Here is a 12923-nt window from a genome sequence, read left to right as displayed (position 1 = left end):
AATAAATACTAAATGAACAGATACCTGTAAAACTTTTCATCTGTCACTCACTTCACTTAAAGGTTCAGTGTGTAATAATTCTGAGAATCTACGCAATATAATGCAAAATAAGATCCATAATTATGTTTTCAGTGGTGTATAAAGACCTTACATAATGAACCGTTATGTTTTTATTACCTTAGAATGAGCCATTTCTGTCTAAATACAGTGCGGGTCCTCTTATAACGAAGTCACATGTTGCGTCGCCATGTTTCTACAGTAGCTCAAAACAGACAAACCTACACACTGAACCTTTATCTCTGTGGCTGCTACTTTCAAGATGGTACTGGCCAATATGGCTAACAAGAGTCAGTATTTCTAAATCCATACTTCTAAATTAATCAAATGTTTGGGCTTCTCTAATTTTGTAGTTTCTAGCTGTCTGGTCCTGATAACTGTTGGGCAACATTTTGTTTACAGATACCTACATGTTGTCACGCTTTAAGTCAGAAAGTTGTTACTAAAATGTAAGGAACATCATATATTTTGAATGTTATATCTTATTCTGGAAAATATCTAGCTGCACAAATTTCTTCTGAAATGTTATTGAGACTACTTCAAAAGACTAGTACAAATACAACCAATTATTTGTTGAGTGCTTGGATAAAAAAGACGATGAGAAAATGTTGATAACAAATAGTATGACGTCTGAGATATATAGAAAACAACATGATTACACCTTTGCTGCATGGTCTTACTAAAGCTCTTAGTAATATGTACCCAACTGAAGTGCAACTTGTGATTTTCTACAGAATTGAAACATCACATTTACAGTCACATTTCTTTTATTTATTTCACAAATATGATAATATGCAGAAGGAAGTGAAAAGACAAGTTTCACAATCCTTCCTGTGCTGTGGCCAACCAAATAAAATAACTGACTAGCAAGCATCTCTGAGTCTCTGAGCAGCAGTCTGAGTTTGTCAGAAACAAGCGCTTATTGTGGACAGAATTTGGACGGGCACACTTGCCCCTAAGCAACACGTTGCTGCCACTGCAGCAGGTTTGTGGCTGCCGGCTAAAGCATCTACTGCACAGATTCAGAAACATTTTGTACCTACTAGACATTTCAGCACCAAAATATGTGAAAATAGGGTCCAGGTTTTAAAATACTGAAATTATCCTTTAGTGTGTATGTCTCAACTCTGAGCAGGTTGTTGAAAAAGGATATCTTTAAGCCGTTGAATAGTTTTGGGGTGTATTCATTTACATCATTCTGTTGAGGAAGCCCTCTGAAGCTTGAAAAACCATGATTCACTTTGAAAAGTCCTCCATAAACAAGAGACATGACAATATTTCTGCCACGCAATTCCTGGAAGGAAGCCACCTGAAAAGTTCTGGTTCGAATAAGCCTGGGGATTGTTTAGCTAGAGATTGAGTTAAGTACAACACATTTTTCAAATACCTGTCATTTGTTTACTATGGCCACCGATCAGGTTTACTTAATTTACTTTCTCTCACATAAGAAATAATAGTTAGAAATAATATTGAGTTTGAAAACACAAAATGTCTGATAATGTCTGAAAATAAAACAATATACAGATATTTGTATACAAAGGCTGTCTACCGTACATACACGTAAACACCCAGAACATTCTGCAGTGCATTTTTTGAATTTGCGTCTGGGGAGAATGTGTGTCCCGGCTCTCTTTCCTCTCCCGCCGTGGTGCCTGGTCCGGTTGATCTGGGTGCTGGTCTTTGAGTCGATCCACCACCCAGATCTGAGTCTTTCTTTTCCAGTGACTGTGTTTCAGCAATAAAGCTGGAAAAATTAGATAAAAAGTATAGCGAAGTCGAAGCTTCAGCATTTGCTGCGGTTTGCTGTAGAGATTATAAGGATGATCCCCACAGAAGTCATTTTAGAGCAGTCATAAGGATAATACTGTCTATATATAGAATAAAAGCTGAAATGCTGCTGTGTTTAAACTGAAGTTGTTGAAACTGAATAGTGTGTTATCATACTGGTGGCGTTGACTAACTCCTACTGCACTCTCAAGTCACTGAAGCAGGAATCAATGCAGCTCTGTGAGCCGTCTCTTCAACTGATCGTTGTTGCCCACGTCACTCCTCCCCTTTCCCTCTCCCAAGCCTATAATTACCTTTATCAGTTAACAGGACTAATTTATTTTGTCATGCCCCAGTAAATACTTCACCCAAATAATAATATTATTAAACTCTGCGCGTCGGTTGCACCGCTTCATTGGCACGCCGGGGTGCTTCATTATCTGCTTGCTCAGCGCCTGGGGAGATGCTGCGATGCGTTGTGGGAGTGGGATGGCAGGGTTACTGGAGTGAAAAAACCTTGGGCAGCCTCCTTTGGATAAACCACCTTATTCCCCCTCCCCGGGGGCAGCAATCAATAGGTTACTGCAGGTCTCTGCACAAAAACTCTCCTCTCAGTCCCACTGCTGTAAGATGCTGGGTGTCCTGGAGACAAAGCAAACAGAGCTCTGCGAGATTTGAAGCAATACTTAGATTCACTCTCAACACAGGGACCAGATTATTGTCCCTTAATATTCCTTTAACAGAGTTTTAGCTTTTAAAATCGCTCGTTTTCTGTGTAGCTTAAAATATTAGAGAAGTAAAACAATATCTTAAACCATTAAGTTAACTCTCATGTGATTAATTAAAATGTGATTAATTAAAAAAACATCCTTGTTTCTACAGCTAGTGATGTTAAATCTTATAATCTTACTCCTGCTAATTAATACAGTTGGCATAACGAGCTAACAATTGACTGTAACGTTGAATGTTTTCACTACTTATTTTTAATATTATAATTTCTGTACACATACACATTTGTAACAATTATTACTAGTTAATTAATAGTTTAAAACCAAGTTAGTTTTTAATGTTTAGTTTTAATTTAATGGCTGTGAATGAAAGTAACGTTGAGCACATAGCATGCAATTGTTTGTTTTTTAATAACATTTTGTGATTACATTATAATTTGTGTTTTAATGAAAAATGTAGTTTATATTTGAAAAACAAGCCAAAATAAAACGGAAGTGGATTTCTGTTATAGTTATTATATCATTATTATAAATCAGTTTTCTACATTCTTTCTCAACCAAACAAATCATTCAGTGTATCTTTTCTCACTGGTAAAACTTAATGGATTAAAAAAAATGCTTTTTAATTATATTCATTCAATTTGGCCAAATGCTACATCAGAAATTTTTCTTTATAACGATAAAGGTAAAAAAAAGTCAGCTTTTCGTATTGTTGCCTGCGGGATTGATAGATCATCATGAGTAGAAGTTACTGCCGCTCTCCCTCATTCACCACGTTCAAGACCATCACGAAGTGAACACAGTAGAGAAGAAGGAGCTGGTTTATATCATGCTGTTTTCAGGAGTTTCATGTCTATGTGGATACTGTCTCTGTAATCGTCTTGCATCAAATAGATGGGCTGAGGTTGCAGAACCCTATATTATACAAGTGTGAAAATAGCCAAAAGCACATATACAATATACAGTCACACATATCATGCAGGTCATATACAAAAGCACATCCTTGATAATGTGCAGTATATTAATAGAGCCTTTCCAACTCTAAGCTGTTTTATGTTGACCCTGGGTTGCACTTTATGCCCACAGTGCATGGCAGACCTTGAGCCTTAATTCATGGAGTTAGGCCTCTTGAAATTCAGTTATAACCATTTTAGAAAAGCAAACAGTCAAGAGTCAAAAAGAGCATATAAAAACATAAATACACAAATAAATGAATAATAAGTTAAAATAAATGCTAATCCAGTGCGTGGCCTCTAAACTGGTTTGCTCAGTGGAGGAAGAAGTTGTTACACAAGTAAAACTACAGAAGTATTATCAGCGAATCGTACTTAAAGAATCAAAAGTAAAAGAAAGAACAATATTGTTCACATTATGTGTTTTATTTCATTTGATCATTTCTGGTGATGCATTAATGTGTAAGCAGCATTTTAATGTAGCTAGTTGAACAATTTTTACTAATCTATTCAGTGTTGGAAAGTCTCTACTCAAGCATTTGCTTCTTATGTAAAGTAATTAGTAGCTCAAAAAATAATACAGCACTTGAATAAATGTAGACTCGGTGACTGAATATTTGTTGAATGGTTGTTTTATGTGCGAATAATTGTATGTGCAGATGCAAGACGTTACAGAACTGTCGACTTAGTCAAAGACATAACGTCGGATGGCTCTTTACCTGCAGGTATTTTGATGTGTTTTCAAGCCTTGCAGCTGACACACCAGATGTTGGTGTTGCTAATGAGATTAGCAGACAGGTGTTTGTTTTTGGAAGGTGGCTGAATTTTGGACCACAGTTTGGCATTCGTCACCAAGGTTACAAAGAAGCAGTCTTTCTTTTTCTCACATCTTGCATATTAAAGCTCACTGCTTGTGTTTATTGTTAGCAGTCAGGTAATGTTCCTAGTTCGCTGATGAGGAGTGTCTTTATACCTTAGACTTCAGTTTCATCTCAGGTTCCTGCCACCTTCAAAAGTTTTCCGATGACTCGTCCATTGTTGGAAGCATCAACAAAGTACATGGCGCAACAACAATTACAACCAGAGAAACTTTAGCCTCCCTGTCGCCGTTATACAAGGAGAAGAAGTGGAGTGGGTGGACTCATCCAAGTGGACTGAAACTGACAACTTTGACACCTCTTAAGGAAGGGACAGAGCAGACTGTCCTACCGGAGGAGGTCCAGTTGTCAATGCTCTGTTGTCTGCAAGGCTCACCCCACCCACATGTAAAGTGTTACATTGGTGCCCAGCAGTGGAGACCACACACTGTGACATCATGTCATAGTGGTGTGATGCTGGCTCGTCACACCACTGTCACGTTTGCCTTGTAATTTTTTCTTTTTAATTGCTGTTGTAGAGATTCTATTTTTGCTTCTTATTATTTAATTTTTTACTCACTCTTTTTAATCTGTATTTATTTCCTTGTGCTGCTGCCACATCAGAATTTCCCCTCTGGGGATCAATAAAGGCTTATCTTATCTCAGTCACCACATTTGGAGAAGGCTCTGCTACTTGCACCTGTAGGTGTGTCAGTGTATCATGACAGAGCAGGGGTCCAGGCAGGAACATTTGTGTCGTTCAGTTGTTCTGTTTACTTAATGTCAGCATAAATAAAAGCTTTCAAATGCATGATTGCTTGTGTGTTTCCTCCACAGGCACATCTATGTGATCCCGGCTTTCACCTGGACTCTAACTCTGGCTATCTTACTAGCCCACACAGTCATCCAGCCAATCACTTCGCTGCTTACCCTGCTGAAAGGAATCATGCTCATTGTCACGGTAACCCAATACTCGATTTTATCCAATTTTCCATGGTTATTATTTGTCATCCCCAGTAATGAAATAAATTCCTTTCAGTTGGGAAGAACTGTGGCATATCATAGTAATAAGAATACAAGAATAGAGAAGAATGTTAGGAATAACAATAATAATGTGATCAGTATTATATGAAGTAGTGAGTTTACACTTGATATTAGACATAGAATACTCATTGTTCCTGTGTTTTGTCTGACTTTTCTGGTGTAGTAGGGGGGTTTCCTGGTGTGTCCAGCGATGCTAACATGAAGAGAAATGAATCTCTGGTTGCTTGGTAGTTCTGCTGCAGATTATACTGATTCCATACAGTTGGGCTTGTGTCACCATTTATCATTGCTCAATAGTTCATCTTACTTTAACCACATGGTAGTTGTTGCATTCAACAGTGTCTTATGTTGAGTTGACTTTAGTTGTGTTGTGCCCATTTCATCAAATGTGTACAAATCCTATCCTCAACTTGTCTCTGTTGTATACATTTCAGTACCTTGTTTGGAGATCTGTATGAAGATAAATGGGACGTGGTGCTAGCCTCCGACTGATACTGATTTATGTAACTATGCAATACACACAGATTTACTGAAGTGGCATACAGTATATACTGAGATATATATTTTTTACAGGCAGTGAGGTAGAGGGGGAAAAAAAGGCATTGCTTAGAAGAAAACGATGGAAAAAGACGAGAGGAGTAAGAGAGATGCAGTAGAGCTCAAACCTTTATTGCAGTTGCAAACTTTTAATAATAATAAAACCTAATATTACATTTTTTCTTTCATGTTTGTCCTCTTCACAGTAAAACAATTTTGACCCATCCAACTCTTTGGGCTATATCTTATACCTGGCACAAAGCGGCTTGCAGCCAAAGTGTTATTGCTAGTTTCCAATCGACGCAGTTGTCATTTTCACTCCCAGCAACCGCGCTGTGTAAGTAGGTAGGCTTTCAAAGGGAGTGGGAGATTACACTATGATTGGTTTAATTCATGTTACGCCCAAAAAAACGAACCTATGATTAATTAAGAAACTGAATACATCCCCATTGCTCTGTGTGCCTTACTTTGTGCCCAGATTATGTGCCGTTTAACTAGCAAAAGTGGAGTTGGACACACCCAAATGCCCTTGTGTCATGCACAGTAATTTAAATAGGGCCCTTTGTTTGCGTATTTTGCTTTTGAATGTTTTGTCCATTGCTCTGTCAGATACCATTCTGCTATCCGTCTATGCACAGGGTACCCGTGGGGTCTTAAAAGTATTAAAGTCTTAAATTTCATATTCCAAAAATAATATTTAATAATATTTGTTCTTGTCCTTTCATAGGATTAAATAAATGCAGTAACGTCATAAATAAACACTTTTTATGTGTGTGACTATATAATTTACTCCGTTTGGTGTGACTCTGATGTTACATGGCAGTACAGGTAGCGTTCCTGTTTATGTCAGCGTTCAGCTTTACGCTCTGAACTGTGGAGTGTTTGTGGTACACGAGCTCCGGCATCCAAACTCTGGCGCGTATCAGTCAGTTAGGAAAGAAAACAAAACGTCTCTGACGGGCTACTAACAAGCTAACGCTAGCTCGTCAAATGGGAAAGTGTCTGAAATTAAGCCAGAGACACGGACAAGTGGCGGTTGAGGCCGAGGAGTGGCGCTCACACTATGGCGAGCTCTAATGAAACAGCGGAGCTGGAAGACCCGCTGCAGGTTCCTGGTCAGTGAATGTTACAACAGCAACGGAGAGCCAGTTGTGATGCACAAACCGAACAGGATGTCTTTATATAAATAAAGACAATTCTACCATAAATTGGTGCAGAAAATGTCTCCAGAATGCAGAAAATTAAGTGTTTAGTGCTCAAAATGTTCTAAGGGACCCCCAGACCTCCATGTATATATTTCAGCATTGAATATTTCATCAAAATAGTGTTAAAATATCTTCTTGTCTTGTTCTCGTGAACCCAATATTGTAAATCGTGCATGTAAGCTAAGTGTATCGTCACACCCCTAATCTGAACCCTTGTGTCCCCACCACTTTTCAACACAAAGTGACGTCCTTGATTCATATCAAAGTACAAACACACCCCAAAAAGCTATAGTGTGTTAAATATTAATGTATTATAATAAAAATGTTTTATTAAATTCATGTAACTTTGTAAATAATTTCCTCTGGCTTAAAATTAATACAGATTTTTCATTACACGGCAGTGAAGCTGGTATTAAATTTCATCCTAGGTGGTGTTAATAAGGTCTTAAAAAGTCTTAAATTGAACTTTGAGAATCCTGGGGGTATCCTGTATGCAGATGGAGACCTTATTTCGATACAGCCTATCAAATGAACATTGCGGTTGTTGCGGTGCTTTCCATCCTCCACGACAGGCTTGACCAATAGCACGGTATCTAAATTTTTGCGGTTATCACGACATCTAAAATGTATAGCACTACTACAGGCCTATAAAGGCCACGAGTGGTCAGACATTAGTAAGGTTTTTAGGATTTCACCCAATATTCTTGAACTGATCGAACATTTCTGTTTCTGTACAGCCCTGCCATGCTCAACGTTAGAAACACAGAACCTTGTGACATTTACCCATGACTGTGCTGCCAGCCATGTACATTTGACATTGTGTCATGAATGAAGGTTTGAAAAACTTCCACTGAAAAACATTTAGGGGCACTTTCCTTTTTGTTTTCCTAGTGGTGAGTACGTTATTCACAATGCCATATAATCAAATGCACTAGCTTTGAAACTGTGGCCAGCGGTTCCAATATTAAACTGCCTAAATGTGAGTTATGTTATTGCTTGGTATCTTAGTCTCAGAAGCCTAGCAGTTCACATTACAATATACTTCCCTATCCTTTTAAATATTACCTTCCATAAAAAATTAAATTGGAAATGTGAAAATATAATTAAGACTTCTTCTAAAATGTTGTAATATATGAATTATTGTGTAGTGTTTTACTCTCTGTCTGTTATTTGACAAAAGAAAAGTCTTCTCTCACCTTCACGCTTCACATTTTATGGGCTTTTCAGTTTTGTCTTTATTCACTCCCTAAAAGTGTATATCCTCCGGACCTTTCTGATGGATGTCATGTCGCCATGACTGCTGTCTGCGTTCGAGGTCATGCCGGCAAAATGGATGGGAGTGGCATTATACACTGGTCACCTCATGCAGAAGCTGTGGTGCTTATTGAGCTCCCAATGTGTGTGTGAGAGATTTGGGCTTTTCAGGTCATTGCTTGTCAACATCAGGGAGTGTCAGCAGCTCAGCATGAGCTCTTGAAAGAAGTCTTTAGGCCTGGGCCAGGGTACATTTAACACCATCACAAAGCTCAAGGTTACAGTGCCTCAAAAGTATTGTACCACTAACTGCTACATCTGCTGTGTTAGGTGTTGATGCAACACTTTGGCTGACACACGCTTTCTGACACTATTTACACAATTTGACGTTAAAATAATGAATTAAAGGATATGTTTTAGGTCTATCTTAATATAATACTCACATATCAATGTTGTATGTAGTTTGAGAGAATAATACTGTGTGTTTTGACCTCCATCTCTTACATTGGAATCGCATTAGGACATGGTCACTTCACAGCCAGTATGGACAGGAGAAATAATTACAGTAACCAAACAAATATTTCACAATATTTTCACTTTTCTCAGGGGGTGCCCAAAACATATGAATGTGTATAATTATATTATTTATTATATAGAGCCAACAAACTGTGCAAAGATCACATCACATCACATCATCACATTATATTGGTTCACTCAGTTAAAACAATCTCCACATAACAGTGATAAGGTGATTGAATGGGTAATACAGCAACCACCAACCCAGTGAAATCAATACCAAAGAAAATAATCAGCACAAAACATCAAGATTGACTGGGTTTCACTAAACATACACACAGGCAGGCTACACACACACACACACACAATCGCCTCACTCACATTCCCATCACATACACACACGCTTCCATTGGTACATTTGAAACAATTTAAATAGTAATACAGTGCAAGCAGAACTGATCCAGACACTCTAATGTGGTTTTAATTAAGTGTCAATTAGCATTGCTGGTGTGACCTAACTGCTCACTGGTGTGCCACCCAATGTCATCTGGGAAAGGCTCCTGCCCCCGTCAGCCCAGCAAAGGATAAGCAGGTATATAATGGATGTATGGATTTATAACTATTATCTTAATTGGACAGCAATACAGTGCGGTCACCTCACAGTATGATTGCCCTGTGGGTACTCACAATTGCATGTAGTCAGAGCCTGTATTTTGGACCTTAAGGCCCAGCTCTGCCTATGATTATGTAATGCAAGTAATTCTGATAGAACATTTGGATATAAATATATTCTCAGGGACTTTTAGTTAGTTAAGAAAGCCATGTCTGTATTGTAGGTGCTGAAGATAAGATCTAACACATCTCAATGTGAAGTAGGAAATCTCCAGTGCCTTTTTATGGTCAAATACATGATAACTCAAAATTGTAGCCAGTCACTGATAGGAACCTAAATGTGTTATGTGCTATTTGTTAGTCTGAGAACTCTGCCACTTCATGTAACAGTAACTCTCTCCATCTTCCTAAAACATGACATCCTAATTTAAAAAAAAAAAATGGTCTCACTCACTAGAAGAAATGCTTACGCAGCTTTCCATTGTTTTTCCACTGGGCTCGCCTCTCTGAGCATTTGTGTTGCTGAAGACAGTTTGTCACAATTCTTCCTTTACATAGAATCTCCCCAAGGACAGAGGTTTTACTTTTCTCTCCCTAACTATGTTGCTCTGCACTCTATGAACCACTTCAGTTCAGCTTAATCACTGACATATTGGCAGACGAGCTGTTGCTGGATTAGTCACTGTCAGTGTTATTTAGTCATATTCCACTGGCACTTTTCTACTGTTATCCAAGACAATCGTATGGCACTTTATGGTCTTTTGGCAGGAACATCTGAGATGTCCATATAAAAAAACCCAATAACTTTCACAGTGAACCAACCCTTTGTGTATTCTTCTTGAAAGGATAGACTCACTGTTTTTTTCTTTTTTAAATTAACAAAACTTCACTGATAGCCTTAGAACTGGGAAACGTGCCGCTCTGCTGCAGCTTGTCTCACAGCGCATGTTCTGCTGCGACGTCACCGTCTTGTTTTCTGGCTCTGAACAAATCAACAAACAAATCTCCCTCTGGGGAAATAAAGTCTGAATCTAATCTTATTAAAACAAAGTTCAATCTGGCAAATATTTTGCCGCCACAAACCAGGATAAAAATTCTAAAATATGAACAATATTAATGTTGTTCTGTAATTTGTTGGTGTGTGTGTGTGTGTGTGTGTGCGTGCGTGTGTGCGCATATGAGTCCTCATTAACTCATATACACACACACACAACAGCAAACTACAGAACATCAATTGTAAGTGATGTCTGAAGTTTTTAGTTGACTGTGTCACTCCTGGTGTTGGCCTCTCATCAGAGATATCAGTTTTGGGCTTGGGAGATATTTAGAAATCTCATTTAATGTTACTTCATATAAATGTAGCTAACATTGCATAGCATTATTACATCATTACAGCGTTAATACTGACCTCTGCTGCTGCTATTTTTATTTCTGCCGCTGCTGTTATTTGTATAGAGTCAGATGGGGGTTGAACTACGCACTTTACAATGCTCCAGCCAAACCACGTTCACTCCACCTTAATATATTTGTTCCTTTTTTTTGTCTCATCTAGTGTAGTTACATGTTTGTTTCTTGTCTTGTAAGTTGATTATTGTAATCTTGTATCGAGCACCATGGGCCTTTAGAAACGGCATTTGGTTCATTATGTACTCGATATGTGGATGAATGACAACAAATACTTATCAAACCGCTACCGTGCTGCACCAGTGTGCGGGTTAAAATCATTAACGTTAGTTGCGCATTGATTTTATTGATCATGTGTAAAGTTTAGAAGCAGCAGTCACTCAATCAACAGCTGTCTGTCTGTGCCGAACAGGGAGAACCACATGTCTCCGTTGTTTGGACTGCACAGACGATCTTCCATTTCTTCTTTTCTCTCTCTAGAACAGTTTTACAGTACAGCTTTACTATTGTAATTGATGATTGTCAGTGTTACCACATGACAACATCTTACCACCGCATTGAGTGGTCGACAAATATACAAATAGGGAGCATTTACATTTAGGATACACACTAAGTAAACTTACAGTTTATGTTTAGCACCACCTAACCACTCCTACTGGTGATAGCTGGCCCTCCCCCAGCATGCAACAATGAGATAGACCCCATCCAATCCTACTTCCATCCCCAGTAGTGGCAGCAACATCTTATAAATCAATGGACCTCATGCAAGAAGCACTCGTATGAACAGATTTTTTCTTAGGTGGCTTTTGCACAAGTGGTTTTGGAGAACTTACCAATTTTCTTGTATTTTTAAGTTTGTTTTAGGCGTGAACTACCTGTCATAGGAGTATGTACAGTTAGTCTGCCGTTTTCCCAGCCAAAGTTTTCACTGCTTTGAAGCATTGAAGTTTGAAAATCCCATATAAATTACGATTAACGAAGACGAACAAAATAACGAAAACTAGATGTGAAAAAACACTGTCGTTAACTGGAAAAAAAGAGAGGCTTTAAAAAAAAGATAACTACCTAAAAATGTGTTGTAGGTTTGCAAAACTAACTAAAATGAAAGAGTGAATGTCCTTTGTTTCTTTCTTTCTTTATTTTATAGGCTCTAAATAAGCCTACATTTCTAGTGGACATGAAGCCGAGGCAATTGATGTTGCAGGGCAGTTGGTCTGGCCGGACCGGTGATTAGCCAAGAGCCACCTGTTGGTGAGCATGTTGGTATGTTATGCTTTTCTCCTGCGTGTGAAGAGCTGGCACGCTGCGTGCCTTGTGGCTGTCCTGCCAGATTGCCGTCAAGAGAGCCCTGGGTCAGGGTGGCATCTGGCTGCAGTGTAGCAGGTGGTGACCGCCGTTACAAAGAGCCCCATGTAACGTTGGGGGAGGCTAACTTAGCTGGGGAGATCCAGGTAGGGATCGGCTGCGTAGTTGGTGGGATTTGAACATGTTTCTATTATCTTTTATACATACGTACAGTGGGGGAAAAAAGTATTTGACCCCTTGCTGATTTTGCAGGTTTGCCCACTTACAAAGAATGCAACAATCTACAATTTTAATCATATGTACATTCTAACAGTGAAAGACAGAATCCCAAAGAAAATTCCAGAAAATCACATCATATGAATTTATAAAAATTGATAACCATCTGATGAGGAAAAACAAGTATATGACCCCCTACCAAACAGCAAGTATTCTGGCTCCTACAAGAACAGTTAGTCTTTCTTTAAGACACAGCCCCAATCCCAACCAATTATCTACATCAAATACACCTGCCTCACCACGTTACCTGTATAAAAGACACCTGTCAACACCCAAACAACCAGCATCCAACATCACCACCATGGGCAAGACCAAAGAGCTTTCTACGGACATCAGGGACAAGATTGTTGATCTGCACAAGGCTGGGATGGGCTACAAGAGAATCGGAAAGCAACTTGGAGAGAAAAG

At 38.7% G+C, this 12923-nt stretch overlaps 1 protein-coding gene across 6 annotated transcripts in view; it reads left to right on the top strand.

Annotated features, from left to right (window-relative positions):
- si:ch211-51h4.2 overlaps positions 1-12923 on the top strand; it is a 116350-nt gene that overhangs the window by 28272 nt on the left and 75155 nt on the right. For all 6 annotated transcript variants that reach the window (XM_046050770.1, XM_046050769.1, XM_046050772.1 and 3 more), the window contains one exon: positions 5200-5323. In XM_046050770.1, coding sequence (XP_045906726.1) covers positions 5200-5323 — 124 coding nt within the window. The remainder of the gene's footprint in view (positions 1-5199; positions 5324-12923) is intronic.

The sequence above is a fragment of the Micropterus dolomieu genome, linkage group LG05 (assembly GCF_021292245.1).
Source record: "Micropterus dolomieu isolate WLL.071019.BEF.003 ecotype Adirondacks linkage group LG05, ASM2129224v1, whole genome shotgun sequence".
NCBI classification, from domain to species: Eukaryota; Metazoa; Chordata; class Actinopteri; order Centrarchiformes; family Centrarchidae; genus Micropterus; species Micropterus dolomieu.
The sequence above is the reverse complement of the archived record's forward strand: the minus strand, read 5'-3'. Positions and strand labels throughout refer to the sequence as shown.